At 45.0% G+C, this 19,840-nt stretch overlaps 1 protein-coding gene across 3 annotated transcripts in view; it reads left to right on the forward strand.

The window, feature by feature from the left end:
* Positions 1-19,492, forward strand: part of PNCK (pregnancy up-regulated nonubiquitous CaM kinase) — a 36,165-nt gene extending 16,673 nt beyond the window's left edge. For 2 of the 3 annotated variants that reach the window (XM_063294218.1, XM_063294219.1), the window contains exons 7-11: positions 1,965-2,040; positions 2,159-2,271; positions 4,665-4,743; positions 5,266-5,353; positions 6,711-7,702. In XM_063294218.1, coding sequence (XP_063150288.1) covers positions 1,965-2,040; positions 2,159-2,271; positions 4,665-4,743; positions 5,266-5,353; positions 6,711-6,821 — 467 coding nt within the window. In that variant the 3' untranslated portion in view covers positions 6,822-7,702. Of the gene's footprint in view, positions 1-1,964; positions 2,041-2,158; positions 2,272-4,664; positions 4,744-5,265; positions 5,354-6,710; positions 7,703-19,242 lie in introns of those variants that run through there. The other variant, XM_063294220.1, reaches the window with a different exon arrangement.
* The last annotated feature ends 348 nt before the right edge of the window (positions 19,493-19,840 follow it).

The following is a 19,840-nucleotide window of genomic DNA, read 5'->3' on the forward strand; positions in this document are numbered from 1 at the left end:
GGTTTTGAACCATTGGGGGTGATTTTTTTCTAATTCTGAAGACTGCCAATTGTTTCTTTTCTGTTTCCTTTTTTCATCCACAAACTGAGATTTTGTAATGCTTTCGTCCTGTATTCTGACTCATAATCCATCTGCTCACATTCCATCTGCTCATTTACCAGTGGGTGAGCTAAAGATGATTTTCATCCAGTTAAGGAATAAACAAACCTTTTATTTGTTTATTTTATTTATTTGCATTTATAAGCTGCCCAACTCCAATGGGCTCTGGGCGGTGCACAAAACCAGGAAAATCCATAAAAACAGATAAAAACATTAAGCCAAATGGACAGCCTGGACTGAAATAATTTTACAGACAACAAAAAACAAACAATACAGGGGCCCTAGACAAACAATAACACATCAACCCCAGACCTGGGACCAAAGCCAGTTTTTCAGAGCTTTCTTGAACCCTAGGAGAGAGGGTGCAGTTGTTACCTCTGGGGGGGGGGGTGCTGTTCCAGAGGGTGGGGGCCTTGAGTTAGATTCAAAGGAGATTGGGGATATCATGTATTTTCTTAAACCCATACTGCTTCCTCTTTCCTTGGTAAGCCAGCCTCCTGCTTGGATGTGATGCTACATGGGTGGTGGGCTGAGAATAGATATGTCAGGAAGAGATGACAATTAGCACAAGACTTTGCAACTGGCAATTGTCTTAAATACTGACAACAAAAGCGAGGGTTGTATTACATTTAACCAAAACAGGGAGGTGCTGGAGCAGTGGAGCTGAATCTGCATGGGAATCTTACTGTTATAACCTGGAAAATGCTGTAGCTCTGCACTTCAGTTGTACGGTTATAGGGACAGGATTACAGGATTAATTAGTTACTTAGATGCCATCATGTTGGATTCAATTTTGACTGCCTGGACAAATGTTCACCACCTTGATCTGTCTCCTGTAACAACACTTAACTTTTCCAAGAACATTTCAATAATCTCTCTGAACTTGTTCATCTACCTTGTATGTTGTCTTTCCAAGCATAATATTTTTTTCTAGTCCATCTTCTGCTCATATCATATGCCCAAATTATGTGAATGTCTGCCTGCTGAACATCACCTCAAGAGACAGCTAGCTTTTATTGGGTTGAGGACTGATTGGCTGGTTCTTCTTGCAGTCCATGGTATTCTGGATCATGAGCTCTGTTCACTACTCTTTATTTTTAACTAAGGAAGTGGTTAGTAGTACAGAAAAAGAACAATTGTCATGCTCCCAGATCAAACATTCCCAGAACATCTGATCTGACTTGCATGCATGAATGGAGTCAACCCAGGTTGAAACTTGCGAGTCAGTAGAAGTGGGGGATAAGCCAGGAATGTGAAAACATCTTGTGTGGACTATCTCTAGCTGCCAAGGTCAACCAGCAGAGACAGCTGCACAGAACTGAACAGACTGGCATGAAAAGGGGGGCTACATACTGAAGGGGGGGTAGAAGTCACTGGACTGTTTTAATTTGGGGAAAGTGTGGGAACTTCTTTTCACAACTTTTTTTTCTGTACTGCACATTTCAATCTCATTAAAGAGATTACTACTTAACATGTATGAATTGGATGTAATGGTAAAGTGAGTGGCAATCATTACAACAATACTTAGAGATTGGTATAAGTTTTGGGCATAGCAATGGGGTTGGGATGGTGGTGGCTCTAAGCACATGTGGTTACTGGAAGAGTGCAGTTTGCAAGATCAACACTATTTTTAGCAAATCTGTAACCACTAGGTTTTGCTGATTACAATTCCCAGTATTCTTCACCAACCCCCAGGCTCATCATGCTGTCTGGGACTGCTGGGAGTTGTAGTTGATCTATTGGGTAACTGTTCCTTCTTTTCATAGTATAAAACAATGTTAAGCTGCGCAAGGTTGAGTTGGTGGTACGGCTCTTAATACAGCCCCATACCTTCCTTTCCTTCTTGGCCATTGTGTCTTCTGCAGCCCCTGAGATCCTGGAGCAGAAGCCCTATGGAAAAGCTGTGGACTCCTGGGCACTTGGTGTCATCTCCTACATCTTGTGGGTACCTTTCTACTTCACTAACAATCCAGCCTTTTGCATTATAAGCACAAGGAGCAACTTGTAATATGTTTTTGCATACATATGTGAGATTTGATGCCTGTGCTCCAACCTGCAGACTTTGTGGTTACCCTCCTTTCTATGATGAGAACGACTCTGAACTTTTCAACCAGATCCTGAAAGCTGAATATGAGTTTGACTCCCCATACTGGGATGATATCTCTGAGTCAGGTGAGTGCAAGTTTGGGTAGAGGAAGTGGCATAGGAAGGCCTTCTTGCCAGTTCTAAACTTGGAAGCTGTAGAAACCCTTTTGTTAAGCCCTGCTCAGAATCTCTCTAAAGGGGAAATATATTGACTGGGAGAGGGTTTCATTCCTGTTCCTTAAAAACGGGATGCCATGCCTTAGCCATCCCATTCACTTTGCCACCTGCATATTCTGGTTGGTCCCCTTTCCCCATCAGTATACACATTTGGCATCAGAAACAATTTTGTGCATGTTCTTTGTATGCTTTGTTGCCTAGTATGCATTTTGCAAGCCTTTTTCTTCTAACAGAATTCCAGGGGGCCAGAACTACAAGATGTTCCCAGTTACAAAGCTATTTCTTGCATGGGTTTGTTCCATGTATCCATATTTTTTCCAGGCTTCCTTCATCCTGGATTAGCCTGAGGGCTCTAGTTCCCTACCTGTTGGGTTACTTGGATAGCATTTAACCAGAGCAAGAAATCTTTGCTTATCAGCATAGGATATGGAAATTTTGACAGAAGCATTCAAGCCATGGCTCTTACGTGTGGGGTGAGAAGTCTGTAGTGTTTGTTCCTTGAGAAGCATTTTGTCTTACAGGTAGTCTTTGCTTAACAATCATTTGTTTAGTGACAGTTCGGACTTACGACGGTGCTGAAAAAACTGACTTATGATTGGTCCTCACACTTACAACTGTCGCAGCGTCCCCATGGACACATGATCACAATTTGGACACTTGGCAACTGGTTCGCATTTATGACTGTCACAGCATCACGTGGTCACAAGATCACCATTTTTGACCTTGCTGGCCAGCTTCTGGCAAGCAAAATAAATGGGGAACCACATGATTTGCTTAACAACCACATGGTTTGTGTAATGCTTGAGGTGAATTGCTTAATGACCGCTGCAAAAAAGGTTGTAAAATCGGGTCAGATTTGCTTAATGACTGCTTCACTTAGCAACTGAAATACCAGTCTCAGTTATGGTCATTAAGTGAGGACTACCTGTATTACTTAAGATTTTTTCAAATCTTTAGCTACCCTGCCCTAGTAGCCTGCTAAAGGAGGGGGGGGGGGCAGAGGCAAGAGAGAGAAAAAAGATGACCTCCTCTGTGACAGCTATGCCTTCCCACAAGCAGTATGCATCCTCCAACAGATTGAAAGAATGTGTCTCTTAATGGATTTTCTCTAGCTCTAATCTACATTGTCTAGAAAGCAAATCTGGGTGCATATAAGGAGAGAGGGCTCAGCTGACATCCGGGATAATGGAAGATACCAGTACTAGTCTCTAGGGTGCCAGTTGCCACAAGAGGTCAGGGAAATGCCAGTCTAGTTTGGGAAGGGCACATTGCTGGAGCTGGAATTAACATTTTGTGGGTTTGTAAGCAGTGCTAAGTCATAACATGGTTTGGTTTTAGCTCAGAGTGTGGTTTGACTCCAACCATTGTGCTGTGTAGACCATGGATTAGTGTATTGTATGAACCAAGACTGTTGTGGCTTATTCAGTAGACTGTGGTTAAGCAAATTATGTCTTGGTAAGGTGTGTGAATCCTGCTGTAATGATTTTAGAACTCTTTGAAGTGTTATTCTGTTCAACACTGGTTTTTCTCTCTAGCATCAAGGGTGTTTCTGTAAGTATGAAGGTAGAGTTTGCTGTTGATTGTGCTAATCAACTGCCCTCTCCCCAGTTGCTACATTTTTGTATTTTAAAAATCCACCCTTGCCTTAGTAAAATAATGGCTTAACCAATGACAATTGAGACAGTAGTCCCTGTTATGTACATTTGGATTTTATGCATGATACCAGGTTCACCCCCACAGCAAAGACACCTCCAGTCTCAGTACACAGCCTCTCTTATATCCCCCTTTGTCACATGCTTCATATGCTCCAGGGTATGAAGAAAATCATTAAACCCTGTGATGCACAGAGGAAGGTCTACCAGGAATATCCTTGGGGAGAGATAAAAAAAAAGTCAGGATGGTGGCTGTGACTCTGTGATCAAAGCCCTACCCCTTTTAAACATGCATTGCATGTAAAATAAGGGCAGGGCTTTGAATGTGTGGTTGCAGCTGCCATCTTGACATTTTTTAACACCCCCCACAACCCTGATCTACCCCCTTAATGAGGATTAGACTTGTTTTAGTTGCATTTTTTTCAGATTTTCAGCAGCTGTGACCAGGTTCTGATGGCAATAAGCTGATATAGATTGCTATCACTTGACACCCCCCATGTTGCCCTGCTACATTAAGTGACAAAGTGATGGTTCAGTAGCTAAGATACTGAATGTAGTCATAATAGGAGCCGTTATACCTGTCTGGTTGCCAGAAAAATGCTTTTGCTGGTAACTTTAAATCATGAGGTTTGTGTTTCTGTTCCCATGTAGCCAAAGATTTCATCCGACATCTTCTAGAACGGGACCCCGAGAAACGATTCACTTGTGAACAAGCTCTGCAACATCCCTGGTAAGTCTCACTACCTGAGGGGATAAAAGTTTTCTTTCTTACCATTCTTCCACACCATTACAATTTTCCATTCCTATTCCCCCAATCCCTTAAAAGGGTTATGGATCTTGAATTTTTTTTGAGGCTCTTCTGCTGATCATTCAAGGCTGAGGACAGAGAGCAAAGAATCCTGTCCTATTCTAAGCTGCTGCAGATTCTGGAGAAACAAAAATTCCCTCATCCCACTCTACAAAAAAAAGAATGAAGATAAATTATATGCATCCCCTGCTTCCACTACCATCATGCTCTTACTTAACTGCTGTTTGCATTTGGTTGGTTATGTACAAAAAAAATCTGAGCAATTCCTATGATAGTGAGTAGCAAAGCCATCAGGACACCTTTCCCCTTCAAAGACCTGATAGGGTGGTTGAAGCCCAGGAAGTGGGGTAAAATAAGAGTTCTTGCATATAGGAAATGGACCACACACAGTTCAGCAAACACTGAGAGGACTGAAATTACTTCCCTCCCTTTTATACTTTTCAGGATCTCTGGGGACACAGCTCTCGAGAAGGATATTCATGGATCTGTGTGTGAGCAGATTCAGAAGAACTTTGCTCGCAGTCAGTGGAAGGTAAGGACAAAGGTTGAAGGTTAACTGAAGATGGGGATGGTTCTGCATTCCTTCTGTGCTCCTTTTTTAATTTTAAAGGGGGATACTGGAACTGGATTTCAGTAGCTGTAATATATCTCCCTACCTGCATGCTCTGTCCTCGATTAGTAAGATTATGTCTTTTTAGAAACACTTCATTAACAGTAGAATAACGTAAGAGGAGCCTGCTGCAATATTTGGCACTTGGTTCTCACCTTCTTGACAAGATAGAGCTGTAGCTCATGACAGCTGGTACCTTTTAATTAAATTGGTTAGTCTAGCAGACTTCTGCTGCTTCTTGACAGGCGTGTTCCTTGTCAAGATTCCTGTGAGCAAAGCCTTACTCCTGTGACTCAACAATACTCAAACTCCATCTTTTTGTGATTTGTTTTCATTCATTTTGTGATTTGTTAGCCTCTGTATAACCTTCCTCCCTCAGCTTTTTAACAAGTTCTCTTTTTGCAAGCTCTGAGGGGCTGCTGAGCCTGGTGAAGTCTCCCCCTTGTTCCTCTGTGTCCCCATTTTTTGGCTCCAGTTCTTGTCCCTATTGTAAGGAATACAGATTTGGCAGCATTGAGCTTGGCTCTATTTTAAGCATGGATGAATCTACAATTTAGATGGTAAATTGAGAAAGTAGGTAAAACTTGCTTTTCAACCAAAATCGTTCTGCTCTCCACGAAAACTGGGAAAGGTGGGCTATAATTAAACTGGGACAGCATGTGTTGTACATATTTTTTTTTCCTCCTCTGTTATTGATCAGAGTTTTCACTTTACTGTGTTAGGGTACTTTGTAATCCACCCAGCGTGTTCTGATTATTGGGTGGATTAAAACTAATTAAATAAAATGACATCAGCCTTCCTTGTTCATTGGCTCTACTTCTGTACTCATGCTGATATTTACAGAAAGTTATGTTTGCTCAGTTATTTAGAGGGGGGAGAGCTGTGTTACCCCCTTGCGTTCCTTCAACAAACAAACAAGTAAACCAATACTTCATGGTGCCAGGAATGCTGCAAATGTGGCTGATAAATAAATAAATTCTGTGTACAAGCCCTTTGTTCCCAGCTTTGGATTGTTTGGTTATCTGCTGATCTGTGTTCTATAATCAAGGGAGATGTGATCTCCACATTTCATAAAATTCCCAGCTAGAATTCCCAGCTTTACAGCCACCTCTGTAGCTGTGCTTATCAGCAGTAACACCCTGATGGATACAAGGAGGTTAATCCTTCCATTGAAAATTTCATCTGGTAGCTTTTTTCAGGCTGCCATGAAAAGCAATAAAAGCAGTTGAGATAATTTCCTGTTCATCTGGGGGTTTGATTCCCATTTTTGTTTTTGCAGCGGGCAATCAATGCCACATCCTTTTTGCGCCATATCACCAAGTTGGGACCTGGTGCAGAGGGTGAAGAAATTGGAGAGGCAACGCCTGGAGGACAGCGTGGAAAATGGTGACCCCCCAGAGGTGGGTTCACTGAAGAAAAATATTGTATCTTTAACATCAGCTTAGGTTTCTTTGGATCCTGGTTTTTACTGAATTGCTACCCAGCTTAGATTGAGAAGACCAGTCGCTATTTCCAGGGCTGCAGACCCAAGAGTTTGTTGAGCAGTGGAAAAATGCTCATGGGCAGGTTTTGGACGATCACAATTCATATGCCTCTCTTTACAAAACAAGTTTACTTCTGGTTAATTTCATCCAGGTTTCTGGGTTAACATAACCTCCTGTTGTATATTCAAACCTCATAGGCTTGTTTGTAGTGATTGGCCAATTAGCAGTTCAGGGTGTTGTGTGACCATGTGACCTCTGTGGATCCATTGCCGTGGTATGCCAGGGTTTGTTTTGCCAAGTTGCCGCAGTCAATGTGAATTGTGCAGGGTTTCCCTAGATCATTTTGCTGCCTTCCTCTGCATTAGATTTCTACCCTGGAAGAGGAAAATGAGGCAGCAGTGCTGCTGGTGGCAAATAGCCTGTCTTGTTGTAGCAGAAGTCCTATAGGACCAAGGCAGATTATCTCACGTTCTCCAGATGTTTTGAACAAGCCCCTGCCATTGTTTCTGCCTCCTGGGGCTGTCAAGAACCGACAGAGGCGACAACATCAGGAGGTCACTAGGTTTCTTCCTGGTAGAGAGAGTGGGCTGTGAAAAGAGTGCTGCAGAGAATCTCATAAATATACTTGAAAATGTGTAACCGTGTCCAAAAACAGGTACAAAAGTCACACAAGTGCACAGTGCCAAACAGGTTCTGAGCTATAAAGCATAAACTCTGTGTATTACACGAATGAGTGGTTGTTTCCCTCACTTCAGCTGGTGCAGCTGATGAACCAGAAAGTCTCAGCCTCCCTGTAGTGATTGCCTATCCTGATATACCCAGACTCACAAGCAGGTACTTAATGATATCTGATTTATTGAAAGAATAGTATGCAAATACAGAGGAAGCTGAGAATGACTAAAAGCGCGCCAAATACAAACTAAAAACCCTCGGCTCCAAATGTAATCCCTCCCCCCACCCGGCCATAGCAACCACCCCCCTCCCAGGTGCTGGTAACCGTTTTCCACACATCCTGGGAAAGCAACCTTGAACACATGAGATAACCCAAACACATTCCAACCCAGCAGCCAACAGATAACAACTCCCCGAAGAGGAATCCTCCTCCCTCCCAAGATCAAACATGTATCAGGCAAATGACATGCGAAACGTTACGATGTACCAGGAACATTGGAACAGTGAACATGACATACTGCCCCCCCCAAAATACTAAGGAGCAGGTTTCATAGGATAAGCAGCGTGAAAACGCCTAACTAGAAGAGGAGAGTGAACATCGTGGGCAGCCACCCACTCAGGGTGGGGGAAATGCTTCCAGCGTATAAGGTACTGTAGGGTATTACGAAGCCTGCAGGAATCAAGGACCTCCTTCACCTCAAAATGCTGTTGTCCATCAATCATAATGGGTGGAGGGGGTGTAGGTTGGAGATGCCAGCGATCGGAGTGGTGAACAGGCTTGAGCAAGCTGCAATGAAAAACAGGATGTAAGCGTTTAAGGTTGTAAGATTTCCCTGACGACTTTCCTGGGCGCTCCTCGGTCTTTCCTTTCGGGCACGCCGCTGCTCGGTGTCCTTCCTTCCCACATTGGAGGCATTGCCCCTTTGCAAAACGGCTCTCCTTCTCCTCCTGCCAGGCTGTGCGCCCCGTTCTGCCCGTGGTGCCCGGGGACTTTGTCGCTCTCATCATAGCTATTTCCTTAGGACCCTTTTTGCTCTTTGCAAACTTAGCGTGGGCTTGTTCAATGTTCCCCGCCAGCTGAATCCTGTCATATAGGGTAATGGGATCAGCTCTTCCCAACGACCACCTCAGCAACTCGGGTTTTAGTCCATCCTTAAACATTTCTATTAGGGTCGTTTGCGACCAGTTGTCCACCTTTGCAGCTAAGGCTTGGAATTCTAGGGCATAATCTGCAATGGACCTTGATCCTTGGATCAGTTCCCTCAGCGCCACCTTGGCTTTCTCTTTAGCCAACAGGTCAGCAAAATGCAATTTGAGTGCCCACAGGAAGTCTTCGAAATCTTCCAGTTCCAGGGCCTCCATCTCAGTTAATTGGACAAACCAATCAGCTGCCCTCCCCTTCAGTTTGGTGGCCACAGCATTTATCTTAGCCCTTTCTGAAGGAAACAACCTCCCAAACTCCTCCATATAGCTTTTGGCGTTGGTCAGGAAAAATGACAGCTTCGCGGGATCCCCGTCAAACTTGACAGTGAAATCCCTGTATCTTGCGCCCTCTGGGCTTCTCTTCCTCTCTTTCTGCCCAGCCCTTCTCCTGGACACCGGGGATCTTTCCTCTCGGGGGGTGGGGGGGGGGGAGAATTCGAAACCCTGACTTTGGGATTTCTCTTCCCATCTTTCTCTTTCCTCCTTCCTCTGTCTTCAAGACTCTGTGGGGGCGATGGGGACGAACGTCTGGGACTGCGAGAAGGTGAGCCCGCCCGATGCCTCCTACGATCCTTCTTCTTCACACCAGGGGGGGGGGGGGGAAGGAGATGGGGACGACTGCCTGTAGTGATGTTCCCTTCCCCCTCTGCCCTGGCCCCACAACGCCAATGACATTTTCACCATCAGTTCTTCCAGGAATTGTATCCTGGCTTCCCACCCTTGTGATCTCTCAGGGATCTTGGCGTCCTCCGACCCTCGCTTGTCAATCCTGACCACATTTGGGGACAGCGGATACCTCTGCTTCCCAGACGTCTTAGACATCCCTGGTAGGGTGCCCTGTTCCTCACCCCACGTCATCGGATCAGCCGGCGGTTCTTCTGCTTTTTTAACCACTTTAGATCTCACAGTTTTTCCTTTCGCTGGGCTGGAGCTCAACGCCTCCGACAGGTCCTCCGACTTCGGAGGGGGGGCCTTTTCCCCTTTCTTTACCGTGGAATCCGGTTCCCCCGCACTCGAGTCTTCACTTTCCCCCGAGTAAGGAGTAGGCTCAGTCATCGCTAACTTAATTTCCTCACAGATTACTCTGGAAGGATGTTAACGGTAAAATTTTAGGATTCTCAGCTTTATGTAGTGATTGCCTATCCGGATATACTCAGACTCACAAGCAGGTACTTAATGATATCTGATTTATTGAAAGAATAGTATGCAAATACAGAGAAAGCTGAGAATGACTAAAAGTGCGCCAAATACAAACTAAAAACCCTCGGCTCCAAATGTAATCCCTCCCCTCGCCCGGCCATAGCAACCACCCCCCTCCCAGGTGCTGGTAACCGTTTTCCACACATCCTGGGAAAGCAACCTTGAACACATGAGATAACCCAAACACATTCCAACCCAGCAGCCAACAGATAACAACTCCCCGAAGAGGAATCCTCCTCCCTCCCGAGATCAAACACGTATCAGGCAAATGACATGCGAAACGTTACGATGTACCAGGAACATTGGAACAGTGAACATGACACTCTCTTCTCTCCCCCTCCTTGCCAGATATATAATAAAGTCGGGGAGAGTCTATAGCCATGATACCTATTAACTTCTGCTCTTTAAATTCATATAAAAACAGACACAGTCAAATTGTTTGTTCATTTCAAAGCCTCCAAATGGTCCTGAGCATGCTTACTGCCTAGACAATTTGTATTCCTCTCTAATACAAAGACTATTCTCTTCTCTTAGAGTTCTCTCCTGGTCAGCGATGAGCTTTTGGGCTGAATGGCTGTAGTCTAGTTTTATTTTGTTCTGATGTTTTGCCAGCAGCTGTGGTAAAATAAAATAAAATAATAAAATAAAATAAAATAAAATAAAATAATAAAACAAAACAAAACAAAACAAAACTGGACCACGGCCATTCAACTCGAAAGCTCATCACTGCTTCACTGATGCCAGCCATGAAAGACTACACCAGTATATCTCTCTTGATCCTTTTGGTTCACTCAACAGGCCATCACTTGCCCAGGCCCTTGCGGCCCCAAGAACTGCTTGCAGGCCCAGCTGCCTTATTATAGGTATTCCTTGCTTACCAACTGCCTCGTTTAATGACCATTCAGAGTTACAATGTGTTAAAAGAAAAAAAGCTTTGCGACCGTTGTAGTATGATTGCCATTCAGGCCCTTCACAACCAGTGCACATTTATGACTGTTGCAGCATCCCGCAGTCATGTGATCACTATTTGTGTGCTTCACAACCAGCTTGCGACAAACAGAGTTAATAGAGAAGGAGGAAGTGAAATTGTAAGTCGTGGTCATGTGATGTTTCACTTAATGACCGAAGGGGAAGTGAGGTTGGAAGTCTGTTGTGATCACGTTTCACTTAGCAACCACAGCACTTAGCAACAGAGTTGCCAGTCCCAATTGTGGTCACTAAGCGAGGACTACCTGTACAATATGGCAGTATATCACAGCACATCTGTTACCCATGTATAATTGCACAAGAAAAACAGGGTGGCTCAGAGGGAGGATCTGACAGCCTGTAGGACCATGTCAGAGAAAGACTGAGCAGGGGCCTTTCCAGGAGGAGGGCAAGATGGGGGCCCACTTTGCTACAGAGCTTGTTTCCACAGCAAGCCTGCTACACTTAACCCATTTCTTGCCATCCGCAGGTGCTTCAAAGAGCCTGGGTCACTGCCTTTGCATGAGCTACCCTCCTGCATGCGGCTTCACAGCCACAACGCTGCGTCGGCACCCTTCCCCAAGTGTGGGGTATCCTTTCATTTTGTGCTCCCCCCATCTGGGGATATCTCTGCCCTGAGGGGCTCAGGAGTTCAGGCAAGCCAAGAGCATCACTGTCCAGCCTGCTTTGAGCCGGCTCAGATTCACCCTGCCTGGGGCCAGCGGTCTTCCCCTTGAAGCTGGTGGGGCCTTTGCAATCTTGCTGTGTTACTCACCTCACTTCCATCCATGTCAGCCACCAAGGCCAGCAACCTACTGGAGGATCAGGGGAGAATGTGGTGGCGGGAAAGTAGACTCTCAGCCATTCTTTGCCAGCTGTGGGGGTAATTTCAGAATTGCTTTGAGAAGCTCTCTCTCCGCCTCTCCTCAAGAGTCCTAGAACGATAGCTGCCACAGAGGGAAACGCTGGTGGCGCTGAGGGTGTCCAGTGAAACACAACAACTCTGTTGGAATGGAAGAAACAGGAATAGTAAGGGACCTGGGAGCTGCCACAGCAGAGCTGAGAGCTGGTCTTGAGATGTCTTGAATCTGAGCTATCTAGCCTAAGTTGAATCAGGATCAAAATGAAATTGGATAGAGGTTTCGGGAGTCCTAGAAGGGTATGGCTGGGTATTGCCAAACTCCCCAAAGAATACAACTTCCTTCTGATCTTAGAGCAATGTTGCCTCCATTTAAAATATGTGAGTGAGATTTTGGGTAGATAAGATCAGTGCTGAATATAGGCAACACTTTAAAAACGAGCTGCTTAAGAAGAGCCTGTGTGATGCCCAAGGTATGGATCAAGGCAGCAGGCCGATGCATCTCCTTGGCCTAGGAAACAACTGGCCGATCCAATATTTGACTTGCTGCTGCTTTGTAGGTGATGCAAAATGAAGCTTGGTCCACTTGTACCTGCTTTTTGAATCTTTGCATCTGGGTTTGGTTGGGTTTTTATTTTATATCTTAATTGATAGGCTGAGTAAGACAAGATCTTGTCAGAATTTGATGGAAACAGAGAGCCAGTAGGGTCCTGTCAGAAGAAGAAATGGACTTCTGGAGGAGTTTGATGCTCCAAGCAAATTAAAATTAAAACTATTACTGTAGTATCCCTCTTCCTGTAATAGAAGCGAACCAACGTCTGCAGGATGGCTTTAGCATCTAGGCTGCTTCCAGATGTGAGTCTTCTTTTCCCTTATGTCATTGCTTTTCGGGTTTTGTACTCCGTGGGACTGGAACGTGGATCCATGTGATGTGTTTCCCTTTAGTGTTTCATTGCAAAAATCTCATCTACATTGGCAAGCAGATTACGACAGGATCTTCTCAGACTTCTACATGCCGTCCCACCAACCCTCAGACACCCTGGTCGTTTTGAAAATGCATGTGCTGGTGTTTTGCACACCTGTACACTGTTTTTTATTTAAGCCAGAATTTCAAAATACCACCAAGTTTTCTGTAAAGTCCTCCTAGTATAATGTTGACATTTTTACATTTGGTAACAATGAAAGAGTTAATTTGCAACACTGAGAGGTCCACTAAAGCTGATAAATGTATAAACAAATTTTCTCTAGACAGCAGTGGTCCTGATATCACCAACTAGAATTTGTTTGTGTGCATCTTTTCCCTCCCCCAAATCAGTATTTCAGAAGGGCAAATAGGAACATTTTAAAAAGCATGTGTTTGCATATTGGCTACCCACTTACGTACATATGTAGGAAAAGTTTCTTTGACCTTGAATGGGAAAGAGGAAAAGATGGATATAGGTGAGATATACAGCAAATTATAAAAAAGCAAACATGTGTTTCAAACTTTTAGTTTAATTATTGTTTCAAATGGTCCCAATACTGGCATATGGGGAGTGAACTGGGGTATCCCCTCAGAACTTCTGAGAGTGAAGAACTAAAGAAGGTTCTTTTACCTTGTAGAATGATGTTTCTGTTCTGTTTCTAGCTAAATGGATTGTCAGTGGAAACGAGAAAAAAAAAGAAAGAGAAATAAAATATGTATGTGGGGGGGGGTGCTAATGACTACAAGATGATGAAGAAATCCAGATGCTCTCTGAAAATATTTTAGCAAACTTTTGCTGCAAGCCGAATGAGACCTGCGTCCTGAAATGGAGCTGTGGGTGCCCCCCCAACGACGGGTAAGCCACAAGGCTTCCAAACATAAAGACAATGATTGACAGGGAAAGGGGTAGCAAGGCCAGTAGCTGTATTCTGCCTTTTGCACCACCACGTTTGTCTGTAGCTTGCCTGCTGGACTGGTCATTTGCTTTGCTGAATTGCTCAGAGTTGGAAATTTTCTAACGATTCTTGGTGGAATGGGTGGGAATCGTTTCCCTTCATGCTTCCCTTCCCTATACAAATGTGTCAAATAAACTGGTGAAAACAGGAACGTTGTTGTGGGAATGCCTCTCTTTGTTCAGCCAAACTGTGACCATCTTTTTCCTCCTGATGAGTTCTAGCGGTTCATCGTCTTTATCTGCCATAGGATCTGGGAAGTCAATCGACGTGCTTTCCGTCTGGCTTGCTCACTGCAATTGGAATGTGTGAGGGAAATGATCTCTGCGCATAAGAACAAGCTTTAGCAAGCTGGCACTGACCTTCCATTTGTGGGCTGATGCCTCTCCTGCCTATTTCTGTTGATGCTATTGGTGAATTAAGCTGGAAGCTGGGTGTTCCCATTGTGCAATTCATCTGGCTGCAACTGTCAGACATCCTGGGCCAGCAAGTACTCATGTTTTGAGGATGGTGGATGGCATTGTTCCTTTCCCCTCAGCCTGCTGCTGGGAGAATAGCAGCTTGGCTGTGGGCTCATCCACACAGCCCCCTTGCCCCAGCTATGCGGTGGCCTGCTTGTTGGTTAGGGATCTTTCCTCAAATCACAGCCTCCATCCCAGGAACTTGCTACTGCTGCTGAAGTAGGCTGAAGCTGGCCCAAAGTCATCTGTCCAAAAGATGGTCAGAAAATAGAGGAAAACCACCTATGTCACTGGAGGAGGAGCCTGAGAGAGGTGGGCAACCTGCTGCGCTCCAACTGGCCCATTACAGGACAGCTGCTTTTCCTCTGGTGGTGGAGCTCTGTGGCCATTTGTGCTTTGGTTGCCATCAGCCCTGCAGTAGACCCAGGAGCTCAGGAAGGGCTAGTTCTCTGGCCTCATCTGATGATGTCTCAGTAATATGTGCCAGATTCCCCTATTCATCCATCACCATGCTGTAAATGGATGAGGTCTTATTCCAGATGGACCTGCCACTCTCCACCAGCAGCCTGAGGTCAAGGTGCCCCACCATCCAACCACTAAGCTCCTGGGCAGGAAGTGGATTAGAAGTGGGGTCGTGGGGTCATGGACCAAATTGCTCTCTTTCTCCTGTGCTGGCCAGGACAGCTACTCTCATTGTACTTCCCTTGCCCAACACTTGAAATAGCCTTGCTGTAATGACTTGAACGCTTGAGCATTCACCAAAAGACAGTCCAGAGACTTTGTGCTCAGTTAACTGTTTAATGAAGTGAAGCATCCGATACAAGGCAAAGTTGCGAATGGCAGTTCCCACGCATTCTACAGTTTAAAATCACAAAAGCCTTCAATTCCCTCCTCCCCCACTCCCTGCATAGGCATGCACCCCTCCCTGGTACCAGCAGATGGCTCGAGTGGTTTCTGCCCGTTGACCTTGGGCAAGGGGCATGTAACCCAAACAATATAATTCACACTCCACTCTGGCTCCCCCTCCCTGCTGGCGACTCGCAGTCTGCTGACACGGGTTTCTGGATTTCTTCAAAATGGAGGCGATTTCGATCAGATGTTGTGTTAACATTTGATCGAGGGGTCTGACACTTGCCCCTTTCTAAGCCCCTTCCCAGCTTTCCCTGCATCCCCTAACCCTACCCCAATCAACATTCCTCCTTATTCTCCCCAACCAACTCTTAGAGGTAGCTCTCTGCTCATGAACTCGACCTAATCCTGTCCAACATAGGCACACGCCATCTATTCCACACTGAATTCACCTTCTAACAGTTCAGCTTGCTCCTTAACCCACTGAAGTCCACTCCCATTCAGTCCCAAGTGGGGGCTGTGGGTCTCCCTCTGTTCTCCCACTCCAAGAGGGCCCTTCACATGGTTCTCTGGCTCTCACATGGGTGTTGGATGATCTACCACAATCTTTTCCTAAACATCCAAATCCAGACCTAGCATCACTCAGAGACAAAACTGTACCATAGCCTCTGCTCACTGCAGTTGGATTGTGCCCCCTGGTGCCACCAGCCCTAACTTCCTGACTGCAGCCTGAGAGTTTCTGCCTGCCAACACTGCCCGAATAGATTTGTAGCTGCAGCTGCTGTGCCACACCATCTTACACCATTTCTCCTCTCTTAGCCACTCAGATGAACATGGCAGCTGCCACACAGCCAGCTTGTCCCCAGTGGCTGCAGTATCAGAGGAAGCCATGGCATTCACATCATGCTGGCTCCACTGCTTTCCAGTGAACACCGCTTTCACACTCTGCAGTCAGCTTCTTCTTCCTCTTCCCATGTTCTCCACTCTCTTCCATTCCATTCACCAGCATCCCCATTTCCAGCAATCACTTTTCCCTCTTCAGCAAACTCCCACCTACTCCCAATTCTCTTACCATCCAATTCCATACCTCCCGCCATAGCTGTACACTATTCACAGAATGCAAGGAATGAAACCAATAGGATAAAGGTGATCTTATAATGTGGCCACCATATTAATATTTTTGTCAAGTTTTCAAAATATTAAAAACAAAGTACCAAATAAGACTGTGAGAAAAAGGGGGGTCACAATGTTGTTTTTGCAATAGCTATTTCTACAAGATTGCTTTTCCAGTAGCTTGCAAACCTAAGCTTGCAAAATATTGAGGATGTGGGATATATGTGGTTGGGCAAGCAGGAGACTGTTCCTCCATAAGGGTAGGTATAAAGGAAGTAGGCTGTCTACCCAAGCTGAAAATATGTTCAAAACCAGTACTAGCAAGCTTTGTGGTCAGACAAGACCCTGACCTACTTGCTCCAAGGGGGTTAGCTGCCTTATAAAGAAAAGAGTGAATAGGGGACCAGGGGAGGTAAAAAGCGAGGAATGGGAGATATAAACAAAGGCGGGACTTCCTGCAGAATTTTAGGTGTCTCAGATAGGCTGTAACTCCTAAGTACCTATCCAATGGGGGAAAGGAGGAGGGATTCCACTGGCTGGGATAGAGAATAAAACTGCATGTTTTGTGTGAAGGGGTGTGCCTATTTTGGCTGGGCACCCGTCCTTGCCAGAACGTTAATAAAACCTTTTTGCTGCTTCTCAAGACTTTGTCAAATTTATTCAGTGAGCCACATTTCCCAGAAGACCAATCCAAGTAAGCAAAGTTAACAATTACAATTCACAATGAAGCCACTGTTAAACATGTGGAAGTAGTTTACCATTGCCTTTTTTGGGGATATTTTTTCATCTTAGTTTAGCCTACAGCTCTGGAATTCCATGAAGCTCTTCCATCCAAGGGCTAAAGAGACCCAACCTACTTAGCTGCCAAACCCAGGGATTCAAATACTACCCTGAGCCAAAACCTGACAAACTTCATTGTAGGTGAATCTAGCCAATATAATTTACAAAACATGGCTTATATGAGTTTAGTACAATGTGTGAATCAGACCTATTGTAATCTCTAGTTTGGCTTCCACATTTATATGTGAAAAAGTGTGATTGCTAATAGATTATAAAGAAGAGGAAAGATATTTATGCAATAAAATGATGTTTTGGCCAACGTGGGTGGTTTCACGTGTGATCCAAACTCCTTTAAGATACATACATGAAGAAATGCAATTTTCTGCCTGAGAGCTCTTGAGTTACTGTAAGCTTAGGGCTAGCTGGGAACCTACATGCCTCTTTTCCTTTCAGGAAGTATCTCCCAATTTGCTTGTCCTTTTGTGTGTGCATGTACACAGACACACAGTTCTTGCACAGGCTGCAACTGGGAGGGTTCTCTTCATACCTTTCTATCCTTCCTTCTGTCCCATCTGTTCTCTTTTTCCACCTGCTGCGTAGGGCACCTGTCAACTTGCTTGTCATGACATGAGGAGATGAATGAAGGACAAAGAGAGCTGAGAATAAATGATCAAGAGAAGACTTCACAGCTTCCTGTCACCCCCTTTGCTTGTCATGGTTCCCAGCAAATTCCTGGGTTATGGATGTACCATCCTCTGTTTATACTGGTTTCAGCCTCTAAATGCCTCTTATTTTAAGACCTGTAGAGTGAGTTGCATAAGTTTATTAGCAGCTGGGCAAACAGAAGTTAATTTGAAGTCCTGCTGTTAAACTGGCACATGAAGAGATGCTGTCAAGGGCCCAGCCCAAGCCCAGGGGAAAAAAGGATGGGAAAACAAATTCCTTTCTTTTTTTAAAAAAGGCTCTGAAGTAGATGGTATTAAGTCCATTGGTTGTATCATGGTTGAAGGGACATCTATGATATGGATCAGCCCTCCTCTGCTTGATACACCCTAAGGATATTGGACTGTGACTTCCAGAATGATCAGCCAGCACACTGGAACCAGTTCACTATGTGGACCATGCTGGGGAAGGAGAAGGCTGAAGTTACCCTAACGGCATAGGGTTTTAAATGATTAAAGCATAGCCATTTTGATTTGGAAGGATATGGAACAAGAAAAGCCCACTGCAAATGCAGATTTTTCTGTCCTGCATGGAGGCCACCCCTGTCCCCATCCTTGTCCTCTAACACTGCTCTGTCTATGGGGGTTCTGTTGCCTCTTGAGACTACATCCCAAACCTGAGATGCTTCTCCCCCCCAGACTTTTTCTTTTTAAAGCAGTGTTTCTCAACCTTGGCAATTTTAAGATGTGTGCACTTAAACTCCCAGAATTCCTGGAATGCTGGCTGGGGAATTCTGGGAGTTGAAGTCCACACATCTTAAAGTTGCCAAATCTCCTTTGCATCCAAGTTGACTCCTGGTGATGTTGTGACATAGTTGTACAGGTTCCTGAGCAGCAACAGAAAAGTGGCTTCTCACTGGCTTTTTCTGCAATGTTCTTTAGATGTTGCAGTCAAGCCCATAGGCAGCCCTGGAATTTTTCTCCACAGCCAAGTAGTACCCAGGTCTGACCTGACTTCCCTTTGGATACAATGCCTAACATCATGGCTGTTTCTGTGAGAGGGAAAGTTGAATTAGACAAAGCTCCCTCTACAGGCAGCATGGCAAAACCTAACTCTTCCACGGAAGAAGGTTGTAGAGGAGGACTGAGAGAGAAGGTGGCCTGACCAGTTGGTCTGTTTAGCATAGTTCACCTGTCTTCCAGTAGATGGCAGACATATCCCTTTTCAGAGTCTGGGATGTGTTGGCGTCTCATGCTAATTTGGTGGGTGTTATGAGGCTGCTGGCAATGCCAAGAGAGTTATGCAACCACTGCTGATGACAAATCCCTCTTGTCTCCTGGCTGAATCACACCTCCCCACACATTTCATTGGAACCACACAAAACCTTCCTCCTGCTGCTGCTGCTGGTGCTGCTGCTGCTCCTCCTCCTCTATGGCTGATTTCCATCTTGGTGGCCCTACCTGCCTGCCCTGCCTGGGGTCCAGAGCGCTTGCCCCTGTCATCTCTTTGGGGAGTGCAGAAAAAGATGCTGCATCCTGATGTGTGGGTGTGTGGAGGGAAGGAGAATGCAAGTGTTGAAAGAGAGAGACAAGAGGGGTTTAGCTGGCCTCATACGGTGATTCCCCTCCCTCTCTTCCCCTGCAGAGTTTGTATGGTTGAAGCAGGATCCAGGAAGCCCTCAGGAAATCTGGGAATAAGGGGGCCAACTGAACAGGAAAAACACTGACTGATTTTGCTATCTCGTTTTTAATAGCAGCTTGATTTGTAGAAACAAGCACTTAGAGCTTTTCACAGCTCAGAGATGGTGTTATTATCACTGCACCTGTTGAGATGGGAATGAGATGCCAAGAATGGATTCATGTACTTTGAACAGTCATGAAGAGATGGGTATCTCAAAATCTCTCTCTCTCTCTCTCTCTCTCTCATCTCTTTCTTCTCTGGACAGTCTCCCAGTGGAGATCAGGGTAGGCCCCCTCCCTGACTGCGCTCAGGGAACTGCTGCAGGCTGAGATGTTCCAGAGAGCATTCTAATTAAGTTTGGGCCATCTTTTATATCTTGTCATGTTTTTATTTTAAAAGGTGATCTGGATCTTTGGGGTCTGGTCTTATTTTAATGGCTTTAATTTTTATGTGAAGCTCAGGGTGGATGCTTTAAATTGTAATAAATATAACCAACACAATTGTAAAAAAATGAAATAAATAAATACAAAATTCACCAACATTATATTTTATTTGTCACCTT

This window comes from Candoia aspera, chromosome 2 (assembly GCF_035149785.1).
Source record: "Candoia aspera isolate rCanAsp1 chromosome 2, rCanAsp1.hap2, whole genome shotgun sequence".
Lineage (NCBI taxonomy): Eukaryota > Metazoa > Chordata > Lepidosauria > Squamata > Boidae > Candoia > Candoia aspera.